Raw genomic sequence first — 21,169 nt, forward strand, 5'->3', positions numbered from 1 at the left:
GCCCATCAGTCTGTACAATACATTGCTAACCAACGGCCCCCCTGGTCTTAGCTGACCAGCTCTCTGTCATGTAATTTCACAGCCATCGCTGTTGTTTAACCCCAGGGGGTCTCGATGTTGTGTTGCTGTGTCGCTTTAGCAGAACAGAGCACAAGCCTCATTTCCACTCCGGGGGGCAAGCAGCATCGCTAGCCCAGGATGAAGTCATTTATAGTCCCCCACCAAAACTAAATGGATGCTAAATATATCGATCCTGTAAAGCAGGGGTTCCCGAGGGGGTTCCAGGGTATCCCCTGCAAAATGATGGATAGTTAGGAACCAAATGGACCCTTACAGGTCTGTATCAGAGAGTTTACAAATGCAGTACTGCAATGCGAGAGTGCGGACTAGCAAACACCAACTCAGGACTCCTGGATGACTGCACTATACTCCCTCCTGTAGAGCATCAAGGTCTTGAGCTCTGCAGTGTTGCTAGCTCCGCTGTCACGCCACATTGTGTCTACATATGTAGGTGGTAAAAGTACCTCAAAATTTTACTTAAGTACAGCACTTGAGTAAATATACTTGGCACTACTGGCTTGATGTATGCTAATTCATCCAGCTACCAAGCTCCCTCTCTCATTATCTTCCTCCTGGTGGTTTATAATACAGCCCTCCCTTTAGAAAACGTCCATCTGCGTTTCACCCACCCACCTCTGCTTCACAATCTCTCTCTCCTCCTCAGCTCCGTTCCTTTCATCTCTCCACAGCTCCACCATCTCCTCATTCCCATCCAATCTCAAGCCTCATTCTCTGTCACCTACACTGCAATACCCGGAGTGTTAATTGAAAAATAAATAAATAAAAAAGAGACTTGCATTTGCGCTCCTCCAAATTCCCTTCTTCATTAGGAATAATGATAATCCCCTAAGGGCTTTGCAATCACCAAATTATTTACTAAACCTTTTTTTTTGGCAAAGACTCAATGAGTTCCCCTTTTTTTTCTTTTTGTTTTTAGCACAGCCTTTAAAAAGAATCTATCAACAAATGTTCACAATAATTTCTATTACAATCTAATCAAAGCTTTATGCTATGTGGGAGCTGATCTACCATAAGAAGGGGTACAAGCTTCCATGAAAGCATTCAATACATTACCAACCATTACTTTAATCACAAACAATGCATTTTTCAAAGTAATGAGGAGTTGTATTTACGTGTACAAGGTCTACATGTGTCAGCAAACATTATCTTTCCTTTTAATTGTCCTTTATCAGAATCCAACCTTTTCTGGATCTGGGCCCAATAATTGGGATAATGATCTGAAGTCATATCACCCAGCCCTAATTGGAACTACAGTATACAGGAGTGTTTGGAACTATTGGTCTCTCCATGAGAAGCATAACTTCTGCATTCTTGTTCTTGTCGTCATCTCTGAGCACACCTGACCTAAACTAATTCCAATTCAACTGTTAACCCTTTAAGACCGGAAACGCATCTGCGTCATTTTAGCATTTCTTTGGCTATTCAAAAATAGCAGATATACAAGCTCATAGCGCAGCACCGAGTGCCGCTCTATGAGCTTGTAGATCTGCTATTTGGGGGGAAAAAATCATGACAATGTGTGCCAATCTTTGAATATAGTATATATATATATATGTTTTAAAGCAGTTTCTTTTACTCCGATCTGTGCTTCTGGGGGTCCCTGGAACAACATATTTTGAGATGGGGGTCCACGGCCAAATACATATTATTTTGTGGGTCCTTGACATGGAAAGGTTGGAGCACCACCGATATAGCGACATAAGTTTCTTCAAAAAAACGTTTGTAGAATATGTATTCAAAGACTTGCACACATTTCACGATTTTTCAAAAATAGCAGATCTACAAGCTCATAGCGCGGCACTCGATGCCACACTATGAGCTTGTATATCTGCTATTTTTGAATAGCCAAAGAAATATAAAGTGACACAGACGCGTTCCATGGATTGAACGTGTCAAGTTGGCTTTGGCAATAAATTATTGAATATTATGTGAATAATCTTTGTTTACAACGGAGGTCTACGGGAGTGTCATCATAACGTTCTCTCCCAATTACTCTAGTATAGAGTAGCTACCATGACACACTGCTGCTGGGGGTCTATAAAGCCTGCCGAGTTTTGGGTTTCACAACAAATCAAACTAAACACAGGAGACAACTCAAATTCAATTGTGCCCGTGTTGGTATGCTGCGAGCTACTAAACCCGTACTGTTGCAATATCACACACATCCTGGGCAGTTTCGGGTTGCTATCGACTTGGGCGGCAAGTGGCTCAGGAGGTATAGAGTGGCCGCTTGGGAATCGGAAGGTTCCCGGTTCAAATCCCTGGATCCCTCCCTCGCCTGGGTTAGTGACAAAGTGTCCTTGAGCAAGACACTTGGTGGGCAGGTTGGTGCCTTGCATGGTTTCCTCTGCCGTCAGTGTGTGAATGTAATGCACTTTGTAAAGCGTTTAGATAAAAAGGTGATGCTTTAGCATTTGGTGGTAAAGCATCACCAAGTAGTGGGCTGGTGTGTGTATGTGAAAGGGTTAAACCACATAATGAGCAGTGTAGTCAGTCTGTCTGTCTGTCTCTATCGCTCTCTCACTCTCTCTCTCTCTCTCTCTCTCTCTCTCTCTCTGAGCACCAGTTAGGTTTAACCCATTCAATCCAGGAAAGCATCTCTCATTTTAAGATTTCTTTGGCTATTCAAAAATAGCAGATATACAAGCTCATAGCACGGCACCGAGTGCCGCGCAATTAGCTTGTAGATCGACTATTTTTTAGGAAAACAAATTGTGAAAATGTGTGCAAATCTTTGAATATATATATTTTTAAACATTTGTAAAATATTTTGTTCCAGGGATCTCCAGAAGCAAAGATTTGAGTTACAAATGTCCGCTTGAAAATATATATATTCAAAGATTTGCAAAGATTTGCACGATTTCTCAAAAAAAATAGCAGATCTACATGATCTGAGTGCCACGCTATGAGCTTGTATGCTATTTTTGAATAGCCAAAGAAACCTAAAAATGGCAGTCAGATGCTTTCCCTGTCTAAATGGGTTAAGGCTATCATTTATTTAATCATCCCCGCCCCTAACAGTAGTTATTTCAGAGTACGCCCCACAAGGCTGAGATTATAACTGAAAGAACCCTGAAGGGCTTGTGCTGTAGGTGGGTTATGAGTTATTTTCCTCTCCAACTAGAAACCTGTGGTGATTATTAAGACAGTTAAAATGAGTCGTCAGTCAGAGACTCACGTTCAGGCGGTCGAACAGGTCATCGCCGGGCTCTTTGTTCTCCATGAATAGCTTCACACTCTTGAACACCTGGGGAGGACATGAAGAGAAGACTTGAATTTAGAACAGCGGTTTTCAAACGTTTCTAGGCTCAGGGCACCCCTGTAAATAACCACGGCACCCTTGAATTATATTGTTACTCTATAGCACCTTACATTTATGTAAATCTTTCCCCCTAAGATACAGTATGTCACGGGGAAAATATGAGAGAATATCCTTTTCCATTAGGACAAATTGAAATTAACTTTATAATATAAAAGCTTGTAGATTGGCTATTTTTGAAAAAGTGATTTGGTGTAGATCGAAAAAGAACACAACAAGTATAGTGCAACTCAGGTCCATTTTACTAGAGGGTCTAACTGGTTAAACTGAAGTTATATTGATGAATTTTCTGCGGCACTCACTTTGAGAAACGCTGATTTAGAGCATGGGTCTTCAGCAAAGGGTTGCACTTTACATCAACCCCTTGAACACTAGCATCCCCATTCAGGGGGGGTTGGGGCATTCGCCGTAAAATCGCCTCAGCACGTCACAAGATGTTGTGATGTGACACGCTGTGAACTTGTAATAGACGATGTTATAAGTCTGGCAGTCAATGAGTTAACAGTGGTTGGCAGGTAAGAAGGCATTAGCTCCCGTGTTGTGGCTTACAGTGTTGAAGGTCTCAGGAGGAACACATTTCAAGTTGCAGACAAAGTGCTATAGAAATAGACATTATAATTAAGTCTATGTAAAGACTGTCTGCTGATAACAGTATATTATAGTTTCCAGACAGCATTAGTGTCAACATTATATATATATATCGCCGCTGTCGGGTGGAAACCTCATATGTCCAAAACTAATCAAATTCAAAAATTGCAATAGTAGCAGATCTACAAGCTCAAAACGCATCGCTCTGCGCCCCTTTTAGAGCTTATGGATATGATATTTTGATGCTTTTGTACGACGCTGTAGTATGATCAAGTAGGGCGTTCATTTACAAAAAAACACAAAAAGTTAGAATATGGAGATAAGAGGTTTCTGCCCGACAGCGATGATAAACTGTAGCACTGTTTAGCACTCTCCTACGCGGAAGGCTATACGTCGCTATGGCGACCAGAATACATTGGGGGAGTTCCTGTATGCAGTGGAAAAGTGCCATCAGATTGCAATTAGGCCCGCATCGACCGATTATTATTATAATCGATAGATTATTATTCTATCGATTACCGTTTTGATTAATCGAGCAATCAAGAAGCGTGTTTCCTGTAACTTTTGTATCTATCACAGAATCGATTAACCACTTAAACCATATTTTATGCACAACAGTGTCATGCAAAGTTGAAAGAGCTCATCTACAAGCTCACAACCAGGCGGCAAGGCCGCTCTGCTGGATTTGAGGCCCAAAAAAAAAAAAAAAACAGAAGTCTAGCTAGACTTGTTTTTTTTTTTTTTGGTTGCATAGTGTTCTGTCACTATGAACGTCAGATCTAAAAAAATAAATTAAAAAAAAGCTATTAAAATATGTGATCTAACCTAAGGCCTATCCGCGCACCTTTTAAGCTGTGGCGGCTCAGGGGTGGAGTTAAGACATTTTTCTACTGTACCATTCACCCTAAGATATCATAACGTCATAGAAAAGGTAAGAAAACTTTAGTCCAAAATTCTCCTTTAACAGCATGCAGTTCCAATTAATGGCCCAGCAGATGTCGTCATTTCATCTCCTGCAGGCTCCTTAAGAATTCACTATCAATACAAGTGAACAAGGTTTTGGCCGGACTTTATGAAAGTGTTTACGAAGGTAATAAAATCAAGTGTAAACACATCGTTTTCAATTGCTCGTTTAAAGTCTTTTTAAAATCATCATGATATGCATTTAGTAAATTATGGTCCCATACATTTTTCAAGTAATGATAAAGTAGGGTATGCTACTGAAGACCCGCCCTCGCTGTGGTGGCAGCAGTCGTTCCGGTTTCTTTACGGGACCGGAAATTCAAAGATGGCGGATTTGAATTTGACGAAAAAGTTGCTTCAACTGTAGAAACCAATGGGGCTCCCTTCGTCCATATCTTTTACAGTCTATGCTCACAACGCATCGTTGTGTGTTTTGAGATTGTAGATCAACTATTTTTACCATTTTTGTACACCACCATTGAACAACAAAGTATAATATAAGATTGTGGTTAATGAGACTAATCGATGTGTCAATTCGTTGATATAAGTACAAAATTGTATCCCCCAAAAACGTGCTTCTCAATGATTCGGTTACACGTCTTTATACGTTTTCGTTTCCAAATATCGGTTTTGATATATTTGCGGTTAATTGCCCAGCCCTATCGGTCGGGCTCTAAAGATAACCACAATTATAGATGACATTTCCAATAACTCTTTAGGATTCATAGCATCTCCCCTTGCCAAATAAACCAGCTATAAATTATGCAACCAGTAATTAGTGTTAACAGATGTGTTGCTTTCAAAATCCAGACCGACACGCACACACAGATTTGCATCGGAAACGTTTTCCTCGAGCAAAAATAAATGCTACGGAATGACAGCAGCATTTCAGAAGCGAAAAATGTAAATCTGTGTCTGTCTGGCAAGCCTCGGAGAAGCAGTTTAACCCATTAAGACCTGAGGCCGAGTATACAAATGCCTTCTAAATCAGTAGTTCTCAAACTTTTTCGTGCCAAGGAGAATTTCCCATTTTCATCTGATATTTTCAGATGAAAATGTCACCTGAAAATGTTCTGTGCCAGGGACCCCCCCAGAAGAGAAGATTTTTCAAAAATGTAAAAAAAAATAGCAGATGTACAAGCGAGCAAGCAAGCTTGTACATCTGCTATTTTTGAGAACCACTATTCTAAATCCTAAGAGTTTTCTGAAAAATAGGTGTTGCTATAGCTAAAATGACACAGACGCCGGTTTTAATGGGTTAAGAGCGAGCTTTGGCCCAAACTGCTTTAAAGAGATATGTATGTGTGCGTCGTGTTTCTCCGTTTGTGTGTGCACATGTCAAAATTAAGAAATGAAAAACAAACCCCTGCGGTCTCTCTGTGCACGCATCACAAGCTGTTTATACACGAGCAGATGTCCTCACCACGGGGCCATTTGATATAGTCATTCACCGTTCCAAATGGTGTTCAGATTGAGCGATGGAGCGATCACTGCAGCGTTCCTCACAAAAAGGCCAAGAGAGGCCTCTTTGATACAGTTTAACGGTCAGACGGACCAGCTATGGAACCAAAGTGTCCTCAGTGTTTCAGACAAAATGATTGCTCTGACAAGCATTCAAGACTGGCTTATAGATTCATGTCTGCTCTTGAATGCCAAAAAGACAGTCTGCATGGCCTTCTCCAAAAGACCAGTTGTGTTGGAGTCCTCAAATGTGTTTCTGGGTGGGGAGGAACTTTAACTTGTCCCAGAGTTCAAGTACCTCGGAGTCATATTAGACTCAACCCTAACTTTTAAAAAACATGTGAAGAAAGTCACAAATACGATTAAATTCAACCTTCAAAATTTTAAACAAATTAGACCCTTCCTGACAGTTGGAGCTGCCAGATCGTATCTTCACTGTATGATCCTATCACACATTGAATACTGTTTTACAAACTGGTCTTGCACAGGCGTGACGATTCTAAAACCCATTGAACAGCTCTACAAAAGTGTGCTCAAAGTGTTTGACAGGAAGCCTCACTCTTATCATCATTGTAACATACTCAGTACTTCGACAATTTCAAAAGATTTTAATAGGTTGGGGTCATATACAAGACCCTACATGGTCTGTGACCGCCCCCCCCTAAGTGAATTCATTAAAAGGAAGCCTGAAAGAGGAATCAGTACCAGAGCAACCACTCGAGGAGATTGTGAAGTGCCGCACCGGCAAACAACTTTCGGTCAAAATGTCCTCTCAGTACAGGGTTGTGTAGCATGGAATGGAATGGGATTGTGCTACATTTCCATCTTTTAAATTCAATGTGAAAAGATGGTTGCTTGAAAACCAAAGCTGCAACCATTTGTGATCATGTTTTAGGTTTATTTTTAGGCTATGTAATGTTATGTAAATGTATTCCACCGTTTGTCTGTCTGTTTTTTCTGATTTTATGTTTTGTGTGAGGACTGCGGATGAAAATTAGCATCTTTGCTAAATCCGGTGTATTTACGTTCATGTGACGTTCATTAATATGCTCTGTCCTGTCTAAATAAACAAATAAAGTAAAAGTAAAGTAAAAGATTCTAAGACACATCTTCTCCAGTCTAGACATATTGACAGCACATAATGCCGCCCGGCATTACAAAACTGCATTCAATCTGTTAGCATACAAGGTCTTATTTGACACGTTGTGACCTTGTAGATCGGCTATTGTCCAAGCCGACGCACTTTAGTACTCAAAGTTGCTTTAAATGGGGAAAAAAGTATAAACAATTTGAAAACCCCTGTCCACCAGCTCCCTCCCCCCCTTTATTTATTTTAATCCAAGTGACATTTAGCAGCAACCGGTCCCCAATTTCCTAGGGAATTAAAGATGCTAAAATATGCAAGTGAGTAATGAATTTGAGTGAATGTGTTGCTTTTAGAAGACACTCATTTGAATAATTACACCTTCTGCCAGGAAGCAAAACAGTTTGGCTGTCAGGTGTTAGCATTTCTATCTTCATCCCAAACAGAGGGCTAGTATGGACCCATGCTAGAGGTGTTGACAGCACTGTCTGTGTGCCGCATTAAATATGTTACCATGAAACAACCATTTCTCTTGTGTGGACCAGGAAAAAAGGTCCTCACAACGTCTGATTCTCAAAACACACACATACACACAATTACACTTGACAGCTGTATGGCAGACAGCAGACAACTGGAAAAGGTGCCAAAAAATAACAAAAAAATATAATTTCTGCAAGACTCGCCATCCTATATTATGATGTTGACTGACATGTTCAATATTGTGCCTGCTGGCGTTCATCCATTATGGTATCACCTGCCAACTGTTGGTGGAAAACTTAAATTACTTTCATTTCTTTGGTAACACCCACATTAAAGAGTTTTAAGAAGAGTGTAAGTCACATTGCTTTAAGCATAAAGTGAAGAGACATGAATACATTATATTATGAATCCTTTGCAACAACTTCTGCAGCAATAATATTCTTGCCTTTTAACTGCATATTGCAGTTGATTATTTTCCTGCGAAATATCAAATGCTGGGATTTGAGGTGAGAATAAAGCACTAGATGCAGCTGTTAACACCAACATCAACAGATGACATGGCACCTATGACACCTTCAAGCTACTTTGATTCGACATTTCATTCGGAAATCAAGGTCCCAGAGAGTCTGGAGGAAGAGTGAGAGGCACTAAATCCTTTGCTTGAAGTCTAGTGTGCAGTTTCCACAGTCAGTAATGTGTTGGGGTGCCATGTCATCTGCTGGTGTTGGTCCACTATGTTTTATCAGGGCACGTCATCCTTCCGTCTGCTGACTAGCTTTGAGATGCTGATGTCCTTTTCCAGCAGGACTTGGCACCTGCCCACTGTGCAAAAACTATTATCAACTGGTTTGCTGACCACAGTATTACTGTGCTTGATTGGCTAGCCAACTTGCCTGACCTGAACCGCATAGAGAATCTATGGGGTATTGTAAAGAGGAAGTGAAAGACACCAGACAAGCTGAAGGCCGTTATCAAACAACCTGAGCTTTCATAACACATCAGCAGTTCCACAGGCTGATTGCCTCCATGATGCCACACTGCAATGATGTAGTAATTTGTGTACAATGAGCCATGGGGGTCCCCGTACCCTACTTTGAGAACCCCTGGTTTAGATATTCTGTAGTATGTAAATATCTGACGTTGTCCCTTATCTGTTGCCCTAGACTTGAACTCTAGCAGCCCTATTCTGGCCATGTCATAATAATAATCTAAAATGGCTGATCAACAAGCTCAAAACACAACATGTTGTAAGTTTGTAGATCAGCTATTTTCGGTGTACAGGGGAAAAACAGAGCGGACCAAGAATAGCACCCTAGTGGACCCCGGTCAACTAAGTATTTAGGGTTTATGTGGTTCCATTTAAGATCAGTGTGTCAGAGACAGAGTGCAGTGCACATAAATATAGTAAATATAATAACAGTAGCAGGTATGAAAACTTGTAGCCGACAGAGGAGTTAAACCCTCTATAGACTTAGCCCAGAGTTGGCTCTGTACCACTTTTTCCATCTACACCAAATCTCATCGCCAAAAATAGCCAATCTACGACCTCACAACTCGTCGCGGAGCTTGTAGATCTGCTATTTTTGGCTTATGTTCCCCCCAGAATATGGATGCTGAGGTTCAAGTGATTAAACCCTCACGGAAGCAGGAATCCAATCTGCCCCCCTGAGGGGGCACTGCATGCCTGTCCTTGGCGCTTTGTGCGTGTGCACGTGTGTGTGCGTGTGCGTGTGTGTGTGTCTGTCTGTCTCTCTACTGTATATTAAGTGTGTATGTGACCTTCTCTAAGTTTTTTTTCTTTCTTTTCTTTTTATGCAAAACATCCTAAGGGCTAAAATGTGGTTTTCTGAGTGAAATATATTGGTTTTTATATCTCAACTTAATTGCCTTGTCCTTTCATGATATTCTCTACAACGGCGCTGAATTAACTCAAAGGCGGAATTACATTTTCAGGCAGGCCGGAGTGCAGACATTACTCAAACCATCTGAAAGCCACTCTCTGTGTGTGCGTGTGCGTGTCATTTTCGGTGCACGATACCAGGCTTTAGGATTGGCCATACCTTCTTGATGACTGGGACCTTGTTGTAGTAGCGTATGGAATCTTTACCCAGGAAGTCGAACTCCACCACGTTTTCGCTGCCCTCCAGCATGTCGTGCAGGGTGATGTGTTCCACACGCAGCGAGCAGCAGCCCACCGTGTCCGCCGACTCCCCCTCCTCCTTCTCGTTACCCGCTCTCAGCGCCAGCTGCCGTGCACAGTGAAATACAGATCGTTAGGTTAAACCAGGGGTCTTCAACAGGGGGTCCGGGACCCCTAGAGGGTCCTCAGAGTTACTACAGGGGGGCCGCCAAATGTTTGTGTAATAGGCACTTTTTCAGGTTTTTTTACATTAACCCTAGTATTCCTATTCTGAGAGGAGCATTTGCCGAAATCTACAAGCTCACAACACGTCGTTGTGAGCTTGTAGAACAGCTATCTTTGGCGAAGAGATTTGGTGTAGAGGGGAAAAAGAGCAGACCAAGTACAGAGCCAAAGGTCAAGACGTTTAGTAAGGATTGAGGGTTTAACTCATTGAGTGCCATTAACGTGTTTCACGTGTTTTTACTGCTATGGCGCAACGTGCCAATGACGTGTTTGACGTGTTTTTGAAAAAATAGTAAAAAAAGAAAGAAATAAAAAACGAAACATGTTCAGAACCCAAGATATCATTATCTGAAGATTTGCAGCTCCATCCACTCCTTGTTTAACGTATAACTGAAAAAGGCTGTAATCTCGCTTCCTAAGCACTTTTTTTTTTACTTTGAAAAAAACTGGCACTGGGACAACATAATATAGAAATAATTATAGTTTATTCTTTTTTGTTCTTTTACATACTCATAGGTAGTACAATTGAGTGCCAGAATTGCCAAACGTTTAAAAAAATAATAATAATCGGCACTCAATGAGTTAAGTGGTTATTATCTCAAAATACACATTATCATAAGAAATGTATGCACACAACACTGATAATAGTGCTGTCAAACAAGTCATATCTATGAAATCAATGGAAAAAAGTTTAATATGAATATATTTCATATAGTGGCCAGGGTCCCTGCTTCATCTCGCTCTCTCAGGAAAACCAGTTAAACAATGAACCTGGTATCTTTCTCTAAATTACATAACATTTGTGGTCAAGAAAAAAAAAAGAAACATGCGAATGAGTGACCAAGATATGTCTGCATAGTAGCCATAGCTTGTTCAGTCGCTAGCATCAATGATGAGAAAAGTTGGCAAGAAGGGGTACAGGGAGAGTGCTGGGGGGTGAAGTGGCGTCAGAAGAAAGGAGTCTCCAGATTACGGCAGAAAATTGGGAATGAGTTTACTGCACAGTTTGGGAGCCAGGAGGGAGCCAAGAGTCTAGACACAGACCTTGTCGATGAAGTAGAGGGCCACAGCTCTCTGACGTGTTCCCATCTGTTTGGACTTGAGGTCCAGCTGGTACTGGTTCCGAATGGATTCAACACACAACTTCAGCTTACGAGCAATCTCGTACTTCTCCCAGTCCTTCTCTCCCTAGATGGAGCAAGAGAGAGCGAGAGAGACAGAGAAAGAGAGAGAGAAAGAGAGAGAAAGAAAGCGACACATTTATTGATCCCCTGGGGGACATTCGGGTGTCATAACATCAAGTACAGCAGAAGGTAGTTGTGCTCTAATGGGAGATGACGGAGTCACTACTCTCTGAAGGAGAATGGACTCACATGGGCAGCTGCTTCACTATTGTGATCATTACAAACATCAATATAAGCCTCTATCATAAGCACCTTAATGAGAACAAACACACACACACAGCTGTATACTACAAGACCGCCAGACAGTCACACTTGCCGGGCCTTCAAGCCCTATATATCCTTTTGTTATTTTCAAAATAGGTCAAACTAGCAGATCGACAAGCTCATAACGTTTCAGAGACAGGGAGTCAACGTGTACACTAATGCCTGATTTATACTTGATTGTTCGCTGGTGTCACACGCAGTTTGGAGAAAGTAAAATGCACCATTTCATTGTTTTTTATTATATATCATTTATATAGATTTTCAAGTCACCAGATATCACTAAATGGTCAAAGTCAGTGGAAAGGTGGACAGTAGTTCAGCAAAGTCATCAATGTAGTTTTTTGTATTTGGCAGCTAGAATATGTAGGTGGACTAAACAGAACTCCTGCTGAATATTTTCAAATTATGTGAATTCTTCAAAACATAGCTGCTCTGTTCAAAAGATGTGAAGTATCCACATGATAGCTGCGTACATTCAAAAGATGTGAACTGTGAACTATCCAAATGAAAGCTGCTTATAATATAAACACACATTTTGAATATTTGTCAAAAGATGTGAATTCTCCAAATGACAACTGCTTGTATTCAAAAGATGTGTGCACATTCCAAATGAGAGCTTGTTGAACTGGAATGATCAGTAAACAAAGAAGCTACTTCATGGCATTTGCAAAGAGGAAATATTCTGAAAAGAAAGGAGAAAGCCATCTTGTGTCTCATCCCCACACATTTGTATTACTATACTTGTGAGGACATCAACATTTTAGGACAACATTGAAAATATCAGAAAGATTACTGAAGTATAGCTGAAAACTAGCTAACAATGCGTCTAAGTGCCTAATCCTCACCCCAAACTGAATCTGTTCCCAATTGTAACATTTATTTTTAAATGGTTGTAAAACAACTATCTTGTGAGGACCAGGAAAATGGTCCTCACAATGTTTGCCATAATTGTGGGGACATTTGGCCCTCATAAGTATAGGAATATAACCACACACACACACACACAATAATGCAGGCAAAGCCTCCAGCAGTCAGGGCATCCTGACGGGTTAATGTTTAGCACACAGACCTGACAATTCAGTACAGATCACATTATAAATCCTGCTAAGAAGCTTAAGTCTGACAGAAATAACTCAATTAAAGGTGAATGATTTACAACAGACACACTGCAACTGTCTTTCACACCCTGACACATAATTGGGCAGAAGTCATGAATAATACAGGGTGCAGCAGTTAATCGAACCAATCAATTTATTGAAATCATCTATTAGTACCTATTTTGGTCATTATTTACAAAAATATGTTTTTTTTTTTAAATGTAAGTCTCCCAAATGACAACTATGGAAATTGCCAATCTACAAGCTCACAACACGTAGCGATGAGACACGTTGTGAGCTTGTAGATCGGCCATTTTCACTGGATTTACTTCCCCGAACATGGGCCACAGATCCATTATTCATTAACCTTATTTCTGGAAGAACAGGACACTTATATCGTTATTGAGTATTAGAAATATATTATTGTATTCTAAATATCCACAGGTTGACAAACTAGACATGGCTAATGTTCTGGACACTTTATTTTATATTTTGTACAGTAGATATCCATAGAGATTCTACCCAGAAATACCGCTCTACAGGTGTTTACGAACATTCTGATTCCGTCTATAATCACTTAGAAAATAATCGATAGTTGCAGCCCTAGAACTCATAATCCGAGGTACAATAAACGCTTCCTTCTCCACGCCTGTTTGGAAATGATTGGATTTCAAGTTTGCCAAGTTGAACATGAATGTTCATTCAAGCAGTGCAGTGTGAAACAGCACAGTGTGTCTGTGACAACTGCAAAGTGGCTGTACTGCTCACTTCTTGCCGTGTGTGTGTGGCTGGGTAAATAGAAGAACCACAATAATTAATCGGATTTTGTTATCATTTCTTTGCTCCATATTCTGCTTTGTTTGAAGACATGAAATCATTTAAAAGACGAAAGACACCAACCGCAACACACACACACACACACACACACACACAAAATGAATATGCATTTGGCCATGGACACCCCATTTGAAAATATTTTGTGCCAGGGAACCCCATAAGAATATTCTTGTCTATTTTTGGGCGGTGAAACCGCCCCTATAAGTGAGGTTTGGAAAAATGTACAAATATCCTGCGCTGTGAAACCGCCCCTATAAGTGAGGTTTGGAAATTTGTACAATTATCCTGCACCGTGATTGGCCAATCACAATCTATTCAGGACTGTGATTGGCCAGTGTCACATGACACATGTGCATAGCCCTATATAAGAAACCATAACTTGAAAAAAAAACATAAATGTTTTTTTTTCAAGTTATGGTTTCGTCCATCATAAAGAGTGTTTCAATAAATGTATTTATCTTTTGTACATGATTGGTTGACTCCATTCAGTATTGTGATTAGCTAGCAAGACACCGCCCACTTCACACAGGGTGTGATTTTTTTTATTGCATGCAATTGTTAATAGCCAAGTCAGATAAAGTATTCATTGGCCAATCATACGGTTCACTGCTGCTCAACAGCCAGTGTGAGGGGTGGTCAGGAGATGTCTATGAACTCTGCATTTAAAGGCTTGAAGACCATTGTCTGTGATGGAACCAACTACATGCTCTGGTAGACTGTTCAACACCCGGACGGCAGTGTGACGAAAGGCTCTGTCCAGTGTGCATGTTTTGGAGTCTGGGAGGCTGAGAGCATGTTCTGGTGTGGCTGTGCATAGGCGAGTGGTTTGGAGTCTGACGTACGGTGGAGGGAGCATATCCTGGGGCAGTGGGGGGTGTGCATTTTGTACAGCACTGTATGGAGCAACCTGTATTCTGTGGCTAAGGCTAGGGCTGGAGAGTTTTGTACTAGCAGTGTCCTGGTCAACTCAAATTATGTTGAGGGCCTTCCACTGGATATTGTTGAGTAGGCCAAGATGTGTCGGTGGAGCACTCATCAAGTCGAGTGCAAGTCGAGACAGTTGGTCGGCTCTCGTGTCGAGTTTACTGGCCACTCTCTTCAGTGCTGCCAGTTTCTGACCGGCCCGGATGGAAATTTAGGTCAGGTGTTTCGACCAAGACAGCTTGTGGTCTATTGTGAAACCCAGGATGTCAAGCTCATTTGTGGTGGTCAGCCGGTGCCCATCAAAGTGCAGGTCCAGCGATCCACAAGCTTGTGAGCTTTAAGAGCTGCTATTTTCGAACAGCCGAAAAATAAAATAGGGCTGAAGTGTTTAAACCGTTCCTCATTTTGATGGGGACCCCCTCAAGGACCCACTTTGAGGACCAGCGCACTACATTACAGGAAAGGTGACATGGTGTGATGCAATAACTTAAAGCTTCAATCCGTATGTTTTGTGTCCTGTCCCAACGGAGAGAGATCGTTGAAACTGTAACACCCCGGATATGAAGCCCAGTATCCTGCGTGGGAAGTGGATCCTCCCCAATGTCTCCCCTTTAGCCGGGGGAGATATTGAACGCTGAGCTTCAGGAAGGGCTACTTGTCAACCAGTAGGTGTCCTATCAAACACAGGGGTCTAGATGTCTCAATGGAAAAGTAGGGAGACCACCTCCAGCCATTGCAGACGTACTAGTTATATTGTATTATCATATTCTACCATAGAGATTGGTTAAAATAACATTGAATGTATTAACCACTTAAACCCTAGATACTTCATTTAACGGGGTCCCCCAGGGCTCTATCCCTGGCCACTCCTTTTGTCCCCCCCTCTACACCAAATCTCTTCACCGAAAATGGCTGATATGCAAGCTCTCAACGTGTCGTAGATTGGCCATTTTCACCGAATACATTCTTCTTATTCTTCTTCTTCTTATTCTTGCTGAATGTTTGCCTGTTATGACATGCCCAGAATAGTAACGCTAGGGTTAAAATTAAGCAATAAGCCATAAGAGGTCATGGTTTACCGAGGTGACCTTCTCAGCCGTTATAAACTCAAGGTAAACCACAATGAAGATGAAGATTTTCACTCTTATCTGACCATACTGTAGACAAGATCACAATAAAGACACTGTGAACCTTAAACCTAGAGATTTTGATTATATGCCAATATACAGTATATTACTATAGCTTAAACCTTGAGATGTTGTAAACATCACAGTACACCACGGCCTCATAGGGCTCATAGCTTTTATACTCGACTCAAAGATTTACTTTGACCCTTTACTCTTCGGATTCTTGCAGGCATGGTATGCAGGTATGTTTTGGTTGAATACAAAAACACAAAACTAATAAATAAACAACAAACGAAACTCATAGGGCAGTTCTTAAATCGGGGTCCCTCAGGGTAGGACTGTAACTCTGAGAACGTACATATGGAACCAAAGGGACCTGTACCATTTGTACACTATCAGAGTTATGGGGGTTTTGAGAAGCACTGACAGAATAAAATAGATAAACAGAGAGCTACGGCGTTCAAGGCTCATGTATAATTTGAAGGTGCTCTTTAGCTCAGAAAAGAAGGGGAAAACCTCCATAGACAAAACAAAAAGGAGTACAAGGCACTCTTCATAAAGTTAAAAAGCTTTAATGTAAGGCTAGTTTATAATGGAAAGCCTTGGCCCAAAGTTGGCCTTCACCAGGGCAGACAAGGGCAGTTTTAGAACAACTGGTTTAAACAACATTAGGAAAGAAGCCCAAATAAGCTACTACACTTTAGAAACAAGCCCAAATAAATTTGCAAGCGCCAATATTTACAAGCCACTTTACAGAAAAAACAAGCCCGAAGTCACTTGTTTTACAGGTTGTTGTTTTACCTTGAGTTTGGAGCTGGGGTTGAGCATGATGTACTTTGTGGCTCCCTGGATGTTCTCATTCCAGCTGGCCAGCCACGTAACCGTGTTGTCATGTCGCACCTCCTTCCAGCGATGACCAGCCGGCGCCACTGGGATGCTGGACTCTCTGTTGGGACGAGGAGGGAGTGAATAAAATGTGCATGTGTGTGACAGCTGTCCAGCGTCTGTTTTCAGAGCGCTATGCCTTTTTTTCTTCATGCAGCCGCCTCAGAGCGCACAAAGTTCAAAGTAGCTCCACTTTTCAGAGAGCCACTGTGCTAGTCAATGTCACTTTTCACAATCTGACCAATCACATTATCCTACTATCCTGGAAATAAAAAAAATACCTTTTAAAAAACGTTTTCCTGTCCTCTTTCATTTTTCTCCTCACAGAGTGCACATGTACATTGGCATATGCAGAGTGAGGAAGCAAATTGTTCACTTTTCCCAAATGTAAGTGGTTAATTTGCATGTTTGTGAACATTCACTAAACTGCTGTGGCTGAAGCCGGGGTGACTGACATTTAAAGGCAGGTGTTTCTAATTGTCTAAATGTGCTCTCGTCTTTATAGTACTGTATCTGGCCTCAGGAAAGTACAGTACCACACACACACACACAAGCAAATTCAAACGTTGTATCCCTCAAAATAAATATCCTCTGAACTGTGAAGACATACTTGTATGAGCCTCATCATTCCCTCTTTATTTAGCGTCTCGAGCGCTGTGCATCCACCAACACATTTTCACTCCCTAATCGGGTTTCGGAGACGAGACTAGAGTTACCAACGTAACGCGGATTAATTTCCTTGCCAATGAAAGGAGGTTCAGTAAGTCCCACCCATAAGGCCCCTCTCGAGACACTAGTTCAGCGCTACTCAACCCGCGGCCCGCATGCGGCCCCAACGCAGCGTCTTGGCGGCCCCTCATGGTAAAAAAAATATATATATATTTTTTTATTTTAAGCAAAGGACAAAAATACACATTTCCGTTCAAATGTATGGGTTGCTCCATTTTTTTCAAAAACAAACATCAATTGTTACAGGTATAATGCATAGTTTTCTATGCATTTCGGGTTTTTTGGGGGGTTTGACCCCCATTCTTTTTCGGCCGCGCGGCTTTGCCGCGCGGCCAGGGTAGGTGTCCCTTATTTCAATCTCTGGGAGTTGGCAACCCTAACCTTGCCATACCTTAGCTTTTGCTGAACTGATGCCACTGGACATACACACAAAATAAACGGGTACAGTGAAAAGAATATGATGTCAAAATGTACATTTTCTTATAACAATAACAATGCGTAGTGTGTGTTACAAAATCGATAAATCCAAAATAGGACCGTCATTTTTAGCTTGCGGCCCCTTGGACTTTTGGTATTTTGCTGAGTGGCCCCTGAGCCATCTTAAGTTGAGTAGCCCTGGACTAGTTGGAAAGCGACACCATTGAACAACAGAGTACAGTAGGTGGCCAGTGACTTTGACCAGTTTCACTTTCAAAACCTTTGCATCATGCACGTCACACAAACAGAATGCGATGCGTTTTGTTGATATAACAAGTTTGTTCATATATAGTCCTATCCACAAATCCACCATTTAACTTCCACAATCCACATTATCAAAACCATTGGTGTTGTGTGCCGCATTCTGTTTGTGTGACATGCATGATGCAAAGGTTTTGAAAGTGAAACTGGTCAAAGTCACTGGCCACCTACTGGCCAGTGACTTTGACTGGCCAGTAGGTGTCGAGTCTCACTTGGTGCAGTTGATGATGACGGCCTCAGGTTGGATGCGCTTCTTCAGCATGCCCTGCTTGGGGTGCTCGCCTCGGCCGCGGAACAGCCCCGGCGGCTCAATCTTGAAGTTGCCGATTCGTTCCTTGTGGTGGTCCAGCATACAGAAGCCGAACTCGTCCATAATCTTCTGGTTGGCCTCCTTCAGAACCTGCAACAGCACAGAGCGAAGAACAAACCTCATCTCTAATAGAACCTTGCACATGTAGAGTGTAGCTCAAGATGCTTTGCAGTCATTTAGGAAAGATTATATAAATCACTGCTTTTCGCACACCATGTGCAATTATTTTTCTACGCAACGTGCAGGACAATAATTTGACACAGCAGGCTAGATCACCTGCTGTTTACTCGTCGAGTTATTGTCTGTCTGCTTATTCATATGAGAAGCGCAGTGCGATTCCGTTGATCCAAGCGAGAAACGCAGGCATTGTGTCACTCCCTGTCTGAAAAGCCCTTAACTCTAAAAAAACACAATTTCTCTTTTGAGGGCCCTTATAGTAATACAAGTACACACACACACAGAACTAGAATCTCACCAGTTTTTCCTCCTTGCTAAAGTTCTTCCTGGTCTCCACCTTGGCCTTGTGATAGCCATGCATTTCTCCAAAGTCACATTTGTCGAGATCTTTGATCAACTTCCTCTCCTCGTGGGTCATCTCCTAACACACACACACACACACACACACACACACACACACACACACAGTGAGACCAACACCCAACACACTTTGAACATAAAATCCAGGTTAAAGATCACACAACATACAAACACATCAAGCAGGAGTCTATCCAGACACACTTGCTGCGATTGCTTGAGGTTTACAGTAGAGATGGTTCCGATACCTGTATCGAAAATGTCTCAGATACTGCCTAAAATGCTTTTATCGGCGAGTTAGCAAGTCTATGCATTAATATGATACAGTGTATTTTATCAGGTGATGATAGGTCCATTTATGCTGCTAAACTATTTTTTGTTTATTTTGAAAGGTTAGTTTTTAACACATTGGGTGCCAGAGGTTTATTAAAATATTATACGTTGAGTGCCAGCATTTCTTCCATCCACTTGCGTTATAAGTTTCGTGCTGTGAGAAGCCTCGACGCGGAAGTGCATGTAAACAAAGCGTGCGTGCGAGACGGCGGAGGGTCCCGACTAACGCCTGGAACAATAATATTTCCAACGCGACCCTCCATTGCAGCGTGATCGCCGATCGAAAACGGCTCGTTTCCACCACATTAAAAAGAAATGGAGATATTAAGCTTTTAGTCAAGGAGATAACATTAAAAACGCCGACCGGAAGGATTTTTGACATGGAGCCAGATCCAGCCTCTTCTTCTCGGAAAATGCTTGGGTGATGTCAAAGTTTCGTTTTAGCGCCCCACGTGGCCCACATGTATAAAAATAGAATTGGGTCAAAAACGGTCCGGACCGTTTTCGGCACTTCTCGTTTGGACCCTCAAAAACGGTCCGGACCGTTTTTGGCATTCAATGTGTTAAGTTGATGTTGCACTACAGTTTTATACTGTTAATGTACTATTTAAATGTCTTGTTTTACTCAATTGTGGCTGCACTTTAACCGTTTATGAAAAGGAATAGTTGTTTATTCTTAGATAAGTTCGATTAACTGCACACCTAGCTCATTGTAGCCATTCCCACAAACGGTAGAAACCATTTCTATATACTCCACAGTGCAATCAGTTCCCAAGGATGCCGGTACAGAACAGACTAAACTCCTCTTCACCAATGTTTTTCAGAGTAAAGGATGTGGTTTTGAAGCCGTTGTCATGGCATCAGAGTGCACAGCTGGACAGTAGTCCGGGCTGAGCTGGACAGCAGTCCAGGCTGGAGGTGATGAAAGCCTAAGCCTTCATTACATGAGGGCGTTCCACACAATAGCCACGTCCTTGAGTGCTCTGTAATGCTGCTTCCTGCAGTGCCTGAATGTTTACTGAACCATTACCGGGTAAAAAGAAAGACAGCCATTTTCCACGATTTTCTTTAGACATAATAGTAAAGAATAAAGCACCGGAGCATCAGCACAAGTTGGTGAGTTGGTTTGGCTTTCACTTTAACCAATTAAGCCCTAAAATACTTCTTACACAACAAAATAGAATATGACAAACAGCAAAAATATACAGTAATAATAATATTATAATTATATATACTATCATGGCAAAATAGGGACGCCAGGTTGAAAGTGGTTTTGACATCTAAATATAGTTTATATTGTGTATCTACTGTATCATAATATATACTCAAACATTGTGCTTTGGAGCAAAATATGTCATCTTAAGCTTGAATTCACAAGTAGAAGTAGTTACGCTTACCTCTGCACTACATTAATAATAATAATGAACTGATATCCAATGATCAGTGGAAAAGATCTATATCTATCAAGCTTCTCTCAGTCTAGTACAAAGCCAGAATCAGTTTAGTGTATATCTATCTATCTATCCATCTACCACGCTTCTCTCTACAGATCCAGAATCAATTTACTGTATATCTACTATATATTTATCAAGCTCTTCTCTGTCTAGTCTCAGTCTCCTCTCAGTCCGGGTAGGTCAGTCGGTAGGGCACTCGCCTTTGGACTGCAAGGTCCTGGGTTCGACCCCGGGCACCGCCAACTCAGTGTCTAAGAAGCACGGCTTGGTTGTGCGGTACATACTGGGAGCAAGTAATGCGCTACGCCTCAGCAATCCATCTCCCAGGGGTCTCGCGCATTGAAACGGGGATAGACACCCTGGTTCTCGGCCGATACAGACAATACGCCACTCCAGCCTACGTAGTACAGAT

The 21,169-nt window shown here is 41.7% G+C and overlaps 1 protein-coding gene across 1 annotated transcript in view; it reads right to left on the reverse strand.

The window, feature by feature from the left end:
• Window positions 1–21,169, reverse strand: part of LOC308092244 (DNA topoisomerase I, mitochondrial) — a gene marked incomplete at its 5' end in the record, with an annotated part of 55,137 nt that overhangs the window by 15,202 nt on the left and 18,766 nt on the right. The window contains 6 exons of the mRNA XM_080438089.1: window positions 3,260–3,328; window positions 10,037–10,222; window positions 11,386–11,529; window positions 16,576–16,720; window positions 18,339–18,526; window positions 18,912–19,034. Coding sequence (XP_080294215.1) covers window positions 3,260–3,328; window positions 10,037–10,222; window positions 11,386–11,529; window positions 16,576–16,720; window positions 18,339–18,526; window positions 18,912–19,034 — 855 coding nt within the window. The remainder of the gene's footprint in view (window positions 1–3,259; window positions 3,329–10,036; window positions 10,223–11,385; window positions 11,530–16,575; window positions 16,721–18,338; window positions 18,527–18,911; window positions 19,035–21,169) is intronic.

The sequence above is a fragment of the Gymnoscopelus braueri genome (genome assembly GCF_963280865.1).
Source record: "Gymnoscopelus braueri genome assembly, chromosome: 9".
Classification (NCBI taxonomy): domain Eukaryota; kingdom Metazoa; phylum Chordata; class Actinopteri; order Myctophiformes; family Myctophidae; genus Gymnoscopelus; species Gymnoscopelus braueri.